This window comes from Clupea harengus, chromosome 8 (assembly GCF_900700415.2).
Source record: "Clupea harengus chromosome 8, Ch_v2.0.2, whole genome shotgun sequence".
NCBI classification, from domain to species: Eukaryota; Metazoa; Chordata; class Actinopteri; order Clupeiformes; family Clupeidae; genus Clupea; species Clupea harengus.
Genome location: NC_045159.1, coordinates 4,153,292 through 4,166,455, shown reverse-complemented (window position 1 = coordinate 4,166,455; position 13,164 = coordinate 4,153,292). Strand labels below are relative to the sequence as shown.

General features: G+C 42.1%; 1 protein-coding gene across 2 annotated transcripts in view; it reads right to left on the bottom strand.

Annotated features, from left to right (window-relative positions):
* ei24 (EI24 autophagy associated transmembrane protein) overlaps positions 1 to 10,922 on the bottom strand; it is a 38,228-nt gene extending 27,306 nt beyond the window's left edge. For both annotated transcript variants that reach the window (XM_031571567.2, XM_031571568.2), the window contains exons 1-3: positions 10,672 to 10,922; positions 3,133 to 3,261; positions 889 to 1,034 (exon numbers count right to left, since the gene is read on the bottom strand). In XM_031571567.2, the coding sequence (XP_031427427.1) occupies positions 889 to 1,034; positions 3,133 to 3,174 (188 nt within the window). In that variant the 5' untranslated portion in view covers positions 3,175 to 3,261; positions 10,672 to 10,922. The remainder of the gene's footprint in view (positions 1 to 888; positions 1,035 to 3,132; positions 3,262 to 10,671) is intronic.
* Positions 10,923 to 13,164: the final 2,242 nt, after the last annotated feature.

Below are 13,164 nucleotides of genomic sequence, written 5' to 3'. Positions count from 1 at the left end.
TAGCGTCAATCATTTCACTCCCTCTGTGTCATTCTGTCCCTCTCATTCTCTTTCTCCCTCTCTAACTCATCTAATCTTTCACACTCTCTTCATTTTCCATCTTCACTCTTTTATTCCATCTATTTGCAGTATCATCTTTCTCTAGCTCTCCTTTTTAACACCAATATATGAAGCCAAGCATTTTGCTCCCTTTCTCTCCATCACCCTTTCTGACATTCAGCACCCCAGCACCCTACCCCGACAACCCTACAAACATCTTAGCAACCAGCATAGCAACAACTTCATGTACCTAAGCAACCACCATGACTATCTCAATGGCCCTAACAACCACCATTAGTACCATAGCAACCACCATACAATTTACCCACATTTGATGGGTGATGAGTGCTAATTTCAGACCTAGCATTAAAGTGATGAATGTATGAAAATATAAAAAACACCAATATTCTCCAAAACAAATGACCACATAATTTGGTAACATTTCCTATTCAATTTTACAAACAACTTTAGTTGTTTTATTTCACTTTTACTGAAACATATAACAACTCCAAGATCTCAAGAAACACCTAAGAAGATTCATACCATGCCCTCTTATATATATAGATATTAGGTAGGGGAAATGTGCTGATGATGTGTTTTTGAGAAGAAATAGCAGAGGATTAATTCGATGGAGGTAGGTGGTCTTAATCACTGTGGCTTGCCATAGAGATGGTGACTGATGTCCATACTTCCAACTGTGCTTGTTTTCAATGTGTTTTTAGGCCAGACCTTGACCACATGTCAGAGAGTGCTGAAGTCACTCACGCCCTGTGAGACTAAAGGCAACACTGTTGAAGGTCACCATATAACTCTTTAGATTTACAACAGTCACCCAAGACTCTCACTTACCTCTCTGGCCTGCGCTCATTAATCTGTGCTCTCCGCTGTGCCAGAGCTCCACTTGTTCTTCTCCGCTTCTGCTCTTCCCTTTTTTGCTTTATGCGGGCATCAAGCTTGGAGATTGTCCCAATCCCCACAATGGAGTCCTTTATCCCCTATGATTACACAATGGCATTAATTTCTGCAGATTATCACTGTAATCATTCAACCAGTTTCTCTGAAAAATATATTATGTGAAGTTTAATTTTCACTAAGTCCTATGCTTGAAATTAATGAATAATAATTTGATGTTTTTTCTCTCCAAAGTTTGTTCTATAAAGATGAACATATGACATTTTCAACTTCCTTCATATTTTATTCAATTTTGAAAACAACATTAACCAAAGGCACTTGCAGTGCAAGTGAAGTCAACATTTATCGGTATGTTTGCTCCTGATTCAAACTCACAACCATATCATTCATTTTGCTCCCCCTCACTAACCCTTTCACTCTTTTCTGACACTCACCCTAGCAACCCCCAAGACTACCATAGCAACCACCATGACTACCCTAGCAGCTTCCATAACAACCACCTCAACTGCCAAAACAACACCCCAACACCCTTGAGTGCCACCCTAGGTTCATCTTATAATTTAATTAATAAATCAATAAAACCTGACAATTATTACAATTACGACAATATGATAATAACTGCCAACAATTTACCCACATTTAATAGGTCCCAAGTGCTAAATTCAGACCTTGCATTAAAGTGATGAATGTATGAAAGTATAAAAACAACCAATACTCGCTAAAACAAACAACATTGTGTGCTTATGCTTGGCCACATAATTTGGTAACATTTCCTGAAATTCTAGTTGTTAACTACCGTAGCAACCACCTAAGCAACCACGAAAAACACAATAGCAACATGCCAAGAACTGCCATAACTACCCAAGTGACAACCTAGCAACAACCCTAGCAACACCTTAGTTACCACCATGACTACCCTAGAGATACCCTAGCAACCACCTTAACTACCATAAAACACTCTAGCAATCACTACCTGTGATCTCCCAGCAACAACCTCAACTACCATACCAACACCCTAGCAATCACCTTGAGTATAATAGCGAGAGTTGATAGTTGGAAAAGTGGTTGCAAGGGTTTCACTATGGTATGGTAGTCAATGTGGTGGCTACGGTATTGCTAGGGTAGTTGGAGTTGTTGCTATGTAGGTTGCTAAGGTGTCACTAGCCCTTAGAGGTCCTTGTGGTCCCGTGGGGAATATTGTGGTCTTGTGGTGAATGGTTGCCAATAAGCCTTTAAAGCTCCAGGAGTTTTTGTCCTAGAGACATAAACCCAGAAACCTTGAATCTTCTACTTTTCTAATAGATATAGTTCGAAATTAAAAAATAAATGAGCACTTTTGTAAGCAAATTATGTCAAGGAGGAATTGACATGGCAAGAAAACCTGTGGGGGACAGAGCCACAAAGACATTCTAGGGCCATTACCTATTTTTTCTTTGACCACATCAACTACCCTAGCAACATCCTAGCAACCACTATCATAGTGACAGCCTAGCAACCACTATCATAGTGACAGCCTAGCAACCACCCCAACTACCATAGCAACACCCTAGAAACCACCATAGCTACACTGAGCTAACCCCCTTAACCACCATAACAACACCTCAGCAACTGCCATATTTAGCCTAGCGACACTCTTGCAACCCGCATAGCAACAACATAGCAACCACACAGAGTACCATAGTGACATCCCAGCACTCTTGCAACAACCTTAACTACTGTATCAACACTATCTCTCTCTAGCTGAATATCTAAACTGTATATCCTTCCTCTTGTTCTTTCACTCTCTCTCTGCCTGTCTCTGTACATATATCTATCTATTTAGCTATCTACTCTTCCTTTTATTTGTATACCTTCCTCTACCCTATCTTTTTGTAAATCATAGTAGCTCTGAGATGTTTTACATGGCCATTTCCCAAACTGCCCTCAGACCACTTTGCTCTTCTCTAACCAAGCTCTCCCTCACTCAGTCAGTCATTCAGTCACTATTTCCTTCATATCTAGTTTTTTTTTTACTGAGCATGCAGTCCACACCTCTGGCGAAAGGTTGTTAATATTTCTGCAATTGTTTAAGTCTTAAAGACCATTCAAGTAAAAAAAACTGCTGTTGAAAAAAATGGAAACACTGATGACGGATATCATTTTTCTTGAATACGTGTTGTAGTGTGTTCATTTATGTCTAACCATTGCAACACTGCGCAGGAAGGTCCTCACACTGTCCGTCATATCTGGACCAGATGCAGATCATCAACTGCAATGGGAATGTGGGCTGTGGATCTGTAAAGTTCTCATGATAAAGAGAAGTCCAGAGACCTACAAAGGCAAACACACACATATAAAAGAGAAAACATGTTATTTTTCAGTTGTACAAATCATGCGCTTCTGAGCATCTAAGCATATTATGCAATCATAATTTATTGATCATGGTAATCACAACAACCACCATGTAGTGTCACCCCAATAAAGCTATGTTCTTTTGACAGCCAGAGACCAGTGTGATGGTATACTACAAAATTCCAATAATAGCCAAGTCTCCAATCTCTGACCTTTTATAATCTTCTGGTTGTAGAACACTGGTCTCTGGCTGTCAAAAGAACATAGCTTTATTGGGGTGGCAGTACGGTTGCAATTGTATGCTTAAAGAGCTATATGAAGGTCTGGCAAGCTGTCAGCTAGCGAACTTAATTATTTCGTAATCGCCTCTCTATCTAATTTGGGGCAGTTTGCATGCTAACTTCAGCAGATACCTCAGCAACACAGCAAATAGGCTTTTTTGATTAGGTCAAAAATGTCTTCACATTCTGTTGATATTTTTTAGTTATTTTGTAATGTTTTAAACTAAAGTTCTTGCATATAGAGCCTTTAAAGCAAATGTAAGTAACTAGAATCTTCCAAATAGTAACCATCATCGAAAAGGAAACAAAGAAAAAGACCCATATCCTGGCACCTTGAGTTAAGAAATCAAAAATGAAGTCTGATGGTAAAAGGTGAAGTAATATGGACAGTGACATGTCTTCAGGATTTACAGTTACAATTATACAGATAAATGACATACGACAATGACGTATGTATATGAAAATGAAATGTCGGAATAAGTTGGCCTGAATATTACACAGAATTTACCCTGCCAGCTGCCTAGTACAAAGTCCAGGTAACGTCTGACTGAACCCATGTGTGAATAGAACAGGTCAATTGTCATAGCGAGCGAGTGGGCGTGTTGATGACACACCTTGACATTTACGCTGCCTTCACATGAAATGTTCCTCATGTAGTCACAGCTTTTTTTTAGCTTAAACTTTAATACATAGCACAACCTAGACATGTATCACTAACTGGCTAGCTAAACTGAACACATCCACTTCCTTACAATGTAACTCAAAACAACTGCGTTTCTCTTCAATTGCTTTTATGTTTGTTGAGCACGAAAATGTTCACAATTGCAAACTGGCTTCTGGTAGTTACACATTGTCTCTCTCCTGTGTCGTCCAAGGGACCGTACGAGCATTTCCAGTAGGTGAGAACGCATCTGACATGGATCTCCTATTGTGTGCTACAGGTGTGAAAGGGGAACTGATTCTTCATGTATGTTCATTTGTGAAAACAGCTTTTGAGTGTGTGTGTGTGTGTGTGTGTGCGGGGAGGGGGTGTAGTATTTTTGCTTTACTCCTCAATATTATACACATTTACGTTTAGTCATTTAGCAGACGCTTTTATCCAAAGCGACGTACAAAGGAGACAACAATCAAGCTACGAACAATTATACACAGGAAAAGATGTTAAATTATTTGTGCTATTGGTTGGGGACTTCCCACAGCAGCCAATCCTCTCACTGTCAAATGCAAACTCATACCCTGCAACCACCTTACCAATATATCAACTGCCCAACCATAGGTTCTGCAGCAGGATACAACAACGCACAACTGGCTGGTGACATCCGCAACTCACGCCACATGTTGTCTGGCTGGTGACAGCCACAACACACGGGGCGTGTGTTGTGGCTGTCACCAGCCAGACAACATGTATGTTGTACCTGGGATCCGTAAAGGCCCTTCTTCACAGGACAAAATGTGGTGTCTGTAGGTAATCACAATATGACTGCCCAACAGAATACAACAATAACTGCTGCCTTCATTAGTATTTCAGTGGGGTTTTCAAGCAGGCATCTTCCTTCATCAGTGAATTAGGCCCACAACACCTCCAGAAGGCTCAACAGTGGTGTCTGGCGTCCCAGAACAACCCCCCTCTATACTCATGATGGGTTATGACAGATGCCACTACTGGAGGCAACAACAGATACGCCTCAAGACACACCACCACAACATTTCACATCTCAGTGTAAGTTCAGGTTAATTCATGACCCAAGTAGTTTGGATTGCGACGCTTCAGCCACAACCACACAAGCGTTCTAACTGTCACCTAGCCCAAATCCTGGTCTTCCACCCTGATATCCCTTTGCTGTAATGCACCGTGTGCATGTTGAATGCATCTTGTGGATTCCACTTCTTCCCTGTTTTAACCATTGGAGCAGTGCTCTTGACTACTGGATCATTTTCTAACTCCTCCACCAAGCTGGTCATTGGTAACTCCAAAATTCCTTTTCCATACAAAGCCACAATACTTAGACAATGTGGTACGCCAAGCCATTTCCTAACTGCCTTTTTCATAACTTTCTCACATTTCTCCTCCTCTAAAATAGCAACTTCATACACAGTCAAAGGCGACTTAGGCATAGCTAAAGCCCAAACAGCAAGCACCACAATTTCAGTTTACAAGGCAAGAAGGTCTTCTCAATAATGCTGATCGCCTTAACAATGAATTCTCTCAACTCTGAAACCTGTCCTCGGTCACTCAATGCGGAATTGTAACACCTGCCTAAACTCTTCACAGGTTTTTATCCAATAGAAGGAATCTCCTCACCATCAACATCAAACCTCTCTTCCATCAGTTTTCCCTTAGTGATACAAACACTTCTACATTTGCTAGGTTTCACCTTCATCCTTGCCCATTTCAGACTTTCAGTCATACAACTTGACTAACAGCCGACGGGTACATGTGTCGCCATGTCATCCAAGCTCGGAAGGGAGGCAATCAGGTGACAGCATGCATGGGATTCCGTAGGCTGCTCTCTCACATTGAGCCCCGCTAGCCTGAAGGAAAGCACTCCTTTTTTCCTTTAGCTTTACGAGTGATTTCTATAGCTCAGACATCATGTCAATGCTGAGTTTGACAGCTCAGTGGATTGATGCAGACTTCCCTCACTCTCGTCTATAGGATAGCCACTGAATAGGCACCAGCTTATTTAAATGCCATAATTCAACGCTCTTCACGATGAGCCTCTTTTGTCTTCGCCTTCTCTCAGCAGCAAGAGCTTGCAGTCAAGAATCGTTTTGTTCGTGGTCCCTCGGTGGTGGAATTATCTATAGGGCCAATGATTTTCCGCGATAACGGAAAACGGACGGAATTCGCGGAATGAACACTTTGAAACGGAATTGCACCTTTGAAACGGAAACATCATTTTGTTCATACAAATCGCCCAAATTCCCCTGTATTTTGGGCTGCAAGGCTATATTTCTTTCAAATAAACACAACAACGATTGCAACGATGAACAAACATTAATTAAAGAACAAAACCACTGAGAAAATGTCACGTCTGCTCTGAACTCTGCTCCGGCCACGCCCCCCTTTTCAACGGTTGACCCACAGATTTCCGCTAAAGCCACATTCAGTCACATTCACGCGTTCGTCTTCCCAATCGCATTTAAAACAAAAATGTTTAGTCTTCTGTTCTGTTGATGGCTGGCAAACAACAATCTAAGAAGGGCACATATTATTCACTCATTTTAAGCCATCAATCTACCTCAGGGTGAACAAAATGAGCTGAAACGGAAAAAAAACGGAATTCACCAAATGTGAAACGGAAAATGCATTTTTTTGAAACGGAAAATCATTGGCCCTATATCTACCTAAGAGTCCATCTAAGTGCTGTCTGTTCCAGTGACAGCCGTGGTACATTTAAAAGCATATAAAAACTCACCTTTTTAAACATCATAGTGTTTAAACATATTAGTGTTTTCCATATACTTTGATCTCATATGAATCCTTCCCCAACAAGAATGTATCACATTTGGGCCACGTTAATTAATATTCAAATGGTCAGCCAGACCTTTCCTGTCTGTAGTCCTTCACATCTTTCATACCTAGGTATAGGATATGACATGGTTGCCATGTCGACGCGTACATTACGCAGCGGTTCTGGGCTCTCTACACTATAGGATTTTGTTAGTAATTGTTTGATTGTTAGCACTCAGGTACCCTGCACTGGCACAACAGTATAGCCGTGCGGAACCCCTGGATATTAATCAAGAGTTACATCGACTGTCAAGCGAGATATTCATTCCGCCCCCGAAGATCCACAGTTTACCCAGGAAAACCTCTGCCTCAACGGGGCGGCAGAGGAGACGCTGTGAGCGGAAGCAGAAGCGAGGCAAGCAGGCCGGTGTACAAGCTAGGCTTAAGGCTAACCCATCCAAACCACCACTTCCTTTAATCTTCCTCGCCAATGTCAGCTCAATACGGAATAAACTGGACGAGATCAGACTACGACTCACGGCACAGAAGACGTTGACAAGCTGCTGCTGCATGATTTTCACAGAGACATGGTTAGACAGGACCACACCAGACGCAGCTATCGAGCTAGCAGGCCGCACCCCCTACCGGGCCGACAGAACAGCTGACTCGGGTAGGAAGACTGGTGGCGGTCTGAGCGTCTTCATAAACAACTGCTGGTGCACAAACACAACCATTGTTGAAAAGTATTGCTGCCCTGACCTGGAACTTATGCTACTGAAGTGCAGGCCCTTCTCCTTACCGATGGAGTTTGGCATTGTTTACATCTGTGCTATGTACATTCTTCCGGACACTAGCGCTAAGCCAGCACTAGCACAGCTACATGTTTACATTAGTAAAAGACTGGCCACACACCCAGACAGCGCCTTCATTGTAGCAGGAGATTCTAACCGCACTTACCTCAGATCTGTGCGTGCTCCCCACATTCCATCCAGATGTGACCTGTGCAACAAGTAGCAGTGTGACACTAGACCAGGTGTACACTAATGTTGTTAAGGCTTACAAAGTACAGTCTGACTCCCAACTAGGCCTGTCTGACCACCTCCCGCTCTTCCTGTACCCCTCATACCAACAAAGAATCAGACCAGGCCTGCCGCCAAATCCATAACAGTGTGGAACGAGGATGCCATCCCTCAGCTACAGGACTGTTTTGACAGCACGCTGGAAGATATTTAACAGCCTGGATGCTCCTGATGACCCAAAAATGGCACTGGAGGAATACACATCTACAGTAATGGATTACATCAACTTCTGCGTGACCAATGTCACAAGAAGGATTGTGAGTGTTCCCCAACCAAAAGCCATGGATGTGCAGAGAGGTGCGTACACTACTGAAGGCCAGAGACGCAGCCTACAGATCAGGTGATGCAACAGCGTAGCCAGGGCAGCACTGAGGAGAGGCATCAAATCTGCGAAAGCCAAACACAAGCAACGTGTTGAGCAACATTTCCACACCAATCCAAGACAAGTATGGGAGGGAATAAGAGCAATATCAGACTACAAAGGGACTGCGTCGTCATCCACCCCCGACCAGCTGTGCCACCCTAACTGAAGAGGTGAATCAGTTCTATGCACGGTTCGACAGGGGCAACAGTGGTCAGTTGCCGCTGCCCCTACCCTGGCGTGGCAGGCCGCTCTCTAACCCTTTCACATGTCCCCCCATGTTTCAAAGAATCAACTATTATACCTGTGCCAAAAAAGACTGCAGTCACATGCCTGAATGACTATAGGCTGGTGGCCCTCACCCCCATACCTGCTCAAGGTTTGGAAAGGCTGGTCATGAAATACATCAGAGGCATCACACCAGCTTCCTTTGACCAACACCAGTTTGCCTACAAAGCAAACAGGTCTACAGAGGATGCAATAGCCCTGCTGCTTCACTCTGCACTGGAGCACCTGGAGCTAAAGAACACATACATCCGCATACTCTTTATAGACTACAGTTCCGCTTTCAACGCAATCCTTCCAGGCAAACTCATCTCCAAACTTCAGGACAAAACACAAAGATCTTTCAGTTATGTTTTAGTGAGACATACTTTATCAATATAATAATAGTTCAAGTATTTTGTATTATTAATAACAATAATAATAAAACATTTTTAATTTAAAGTTGTGCTTTAAATTGATATTTTATAGATTCTTGTTTTGTTTAGTGTGCGTGTATAATGTTTTTCTAATGTTTTGTAAGTCACTTTGGACAAAAGCATCTGCTAAATACCATAACCATATTGTGTTCCTTAGATGCTCTCAAAATAGAAAAAGTGTTTGCGGAAGTGTACACATGTATGTTGTTGTGCGGTCTGACAGTGTTTTAATTAAAACTAGTAAAAGCTAAATAAAGCCTCTAGTAAATAAATAAATGTTTGGTCATGTTTGTTCTATGATCATATTCAGTGCCATCACGCCATGGAAATAAGTGACTACCTACAAACGTTTAAAATTAAGAAGCAGTGTCATTGATCTATATCAAAATACTAATTCATGAGCCTGTTTTTACGCCACACTTCATCTTGCCTCACGACACACCGGTTGAGAACCATTGTCTGACGGTACATTCAGATGTATGCGTTGACGGATGACGGTGGGCGTGTCTGCTCATAGAACAAATAGAACATCAATCTGTCAGGGTTTTCTAGTTTTCTGTCAGAAAGCTTGATGCAGCACCCATAGCGGTCTTTCCTCTGTCAGAATGAGGCGAGGGGCCTTGAAGCCAGTTTCTTCATGGTCAAGGGTTTGGACTAGCCATTATAAGAGGACAAATGAGTCGAGTCCAACAAAGTATAGCACAGTTTTCCTCCAAAGCATTGTTTGTATTGCAGGAGCCAAGCATTACACTTTGCAGCGGTGCATGCATTCATATACTCAGTGAAACACAATGGGCACCATTTAAAGGTGGCTCTATTAATCTCTTCATTAGGAACATCTTGCAGTCAGCTGACTACGGATGGCAGATGGCAGAGACAATCAATGTAAGAAAATTGTGTTCCAACTTAGGTCACACACTAAACAACAAACAAGGAGTGGGGTGGGTGTTATATGAATACATTTGGTGTCGCTACTGTTGGTATAATAAGCTCCAAATTAGCACGTCCCTCCCCAAACGCTTGATTGATTTAGCCATGTTTCTAATCCTATGTTTTAACCAATTCTTGAGCAGCTGCAGGCGAATACCACAGAGCTGACGATAACTTGCTATTTTAGAAAACAACCAGTAAGGCTAACTTTAGTTAAAACGGCTAGCTATTCAATAACTTAGCCAGCTAGCTGCCTTGCCCGTTCTGATATGGTTTCCAGTTGTGAAACCAACTTCGGCTAATTGGCCAACTGTTGCCTAGACAAATATTTGCCAGTAGATACCTTTCCTCCAAACAGCCGTAAATTAGGCATAACGTTCTTGCCACTCAGGTAGGTAGCTAGCCAAATGATGCTAAGCTTATGTAACTAGCTCGCTATGTCAAATTAACGTTGTTAACGACAGTTAGCAGGCTAACCAAGTTAGCGAAGGTTTTAGCCTACTTTGGAAAGCCGTTTTGACAATGTAAGGTCCAAATTGGCGTTTGTTAAACGTCTCAGATATATGGGCTCACTGTATCCTACCTCGTATAACATTAGCTGTTTCAGTTTAACGTTGATTCTCTCTTGTTGTGTTGTCTTGGCTTGTTCTTCTCGGGATGTTTTCCTTCCTCCAGGCTGCCTGGTTGTAATTGGGCAAAGCGTTGTCTCAAAGGATTATGGGATTTGTGAAACAAGGGAAGAATGCCATATCAATACATTCTCTGTGGTCAACATGTGAGGTAACACTACAACAAAGATGCTATATATATTTTAACATTTTACGTCAGCATCAGGTTAGGCCTCGTTGAACACGGCCACAAAGTTACTACCACAAAAGGAGCTGCACATATCATAGGTGATACGGTCTGTGTCTAGCCCCTCTACAAGGATAAGGATTGTCACTCCTGAAACATGTTGTACCTGGAAGGGAACGAAACGAGGTAGTAATACCATAAAAACAAGAGGAAAGTACCCACCTTTAAAACAAAAACAAGTGAAGAAATATTAATCTAAGTATAAAGTGACTAGAACTAGGATAGGATTACAAATCTGTAAAATAAACAAGGTGGCCACGTGGGCCCACAATTGCAGCATGCCCTGATATGAACAATAGTTATGATGGCACCAAATTGTTCAGTGAGAAGCAGCAATTGTTTAATGTGATTTTCATTTCTAAAGTGCAGAAGTCTCAAATTGCAGGAATGTCCTGATATGGAGTAATAGTAATTATTCAGTGTCCTAGTGATTGTGGCCTTGATGCTGCATAACTGTGCGTGCACACAGGGCATATGACCAGGCGTAATTCGTCAGGTGAAATTTTGTCTTGGGAGGGTGGTCAGAAAAATCAAGTTTGGCTGTCAAGTAGCAAGTTCAGTTGCAGCGCAGCGCCTGGCTGGTGGCTAGAAAGCTAAATAGCTAGTTAGTGGATTATTTGCCCCAAATATGTTCATGAGCAAAGTAAACAACAAGCAATTGTTTATGTTGACAACAAATCATGTTCTACAGAAACACCATCTAATTCATATTATAAAACAATTGCGCATCTGTGTTCAGCACACCACCCACCGATTTCATCAGCAGACCAGGCCATCCTTAAGGGCTCTGATGCACTCAATCCATCAAACCCCAGAAGCCTGTTAAACAAGGTTTGGTTCGACATCCAGTTACACTTGACTTGCGAGCAGGGAGATCATGGCAGTGAGTGGCCATAGGTAAGAGCAGCCCAATGGCCTAATGAAATATTTTCGTAGTGTTTTTTTTTAAGCACTGTGATGCTAACATTTTCTCTTGCGGTCTCTCTTCGTTTATGTTACATAGATCGGAGAGCTCCCTCGCTAGTTGCTGGCGACCCTCGCTGGACAGCAGGAAGCGCTGGAGCATATTTTGGGAGACCACGGCAACGGAGACATGGCAAAGATGCAAAGGACACCTGACACCCCGCCAGGTGCGGCGCCAGGGGGGGCTAGGGGGTGCTCTAGCTCCCCCTGGATTAGCCATAGCACCCCCATAGCACCCCCAAGAAAATAATGGTTTATTTATTATTGTTATTTAATTTCATTCTGCGTTATTTATTGTGTGATAATAATATTTAACTCACAAAAGAAAATAATAACAGATTGAAATGAACAGATTGTTTTAGACACAGAGCAATCATTCTGTCATAACCTTTGACCCAACTTTCACGTTGCACGCTTGAATGTTGACGTTACCGGACGGTTGAAGGAGAAAGCGAGCTAGTGCGTTGTAGTTTCAAGTGAATATCAACAATGCATCGGTTTTTGCTACCTACTGTAAATGTCCATGTTTGGAAGAACGATTAAAAAACAAGAGTGACGTAGAAGAAGAAGAAATGCCAGGGGTATCTGGTGTGGATTTTTAAAGAGAGGAACGTTGTGGTCAAGGAGGTGAACCAGGGCCGGAGTGGGGCCACTTTTCAGCCCGGGAATTTCAGGCCCAAGACCGGCCCACTTTTTCCATGGTAGTGGAAATTGGATAAATGAAGTAACAGTTCAGCTCTTACTATCCTGTAGTTTTCTCTTTATTAATACCATGGTTCAACAAATAATGTAAAGGTTAAATAATAATCCACTTAAGCTGAGAAGTTAACAAAAAATATTCCACTATTCCACAAGGATAGGTTGATAAATTAACAAAAGCAGAAATAAATAAATAAAGCATTTGAAACGTATGCCACTCTTCAACAAAGAGGCATATTGAACTAATGTTTACAGTTCAACTCACAGTACAGAAGTTACATTGCGAACAGCACCAACAGCATCTACAGCATCAGTAACCGCCTAAGCAGTGCACTGGTTTCAGCCACTTTATCTATAATAACTGTGTCGTTGCTTATAGACATGGGGATTTCCTTCTCTGTGCACATTATGATGAAAGCCTCCAAATGGTCCTGACTCAATGAGCTTCGTAGCCTATTCTTCACAAATTTTAAGGTTTAGAAGCTTCTCTCACATGCAACCTGTGTGATGGACAAAGTCAACAGAAACTTATATGCTAACCCAATGACATGATAAGCAT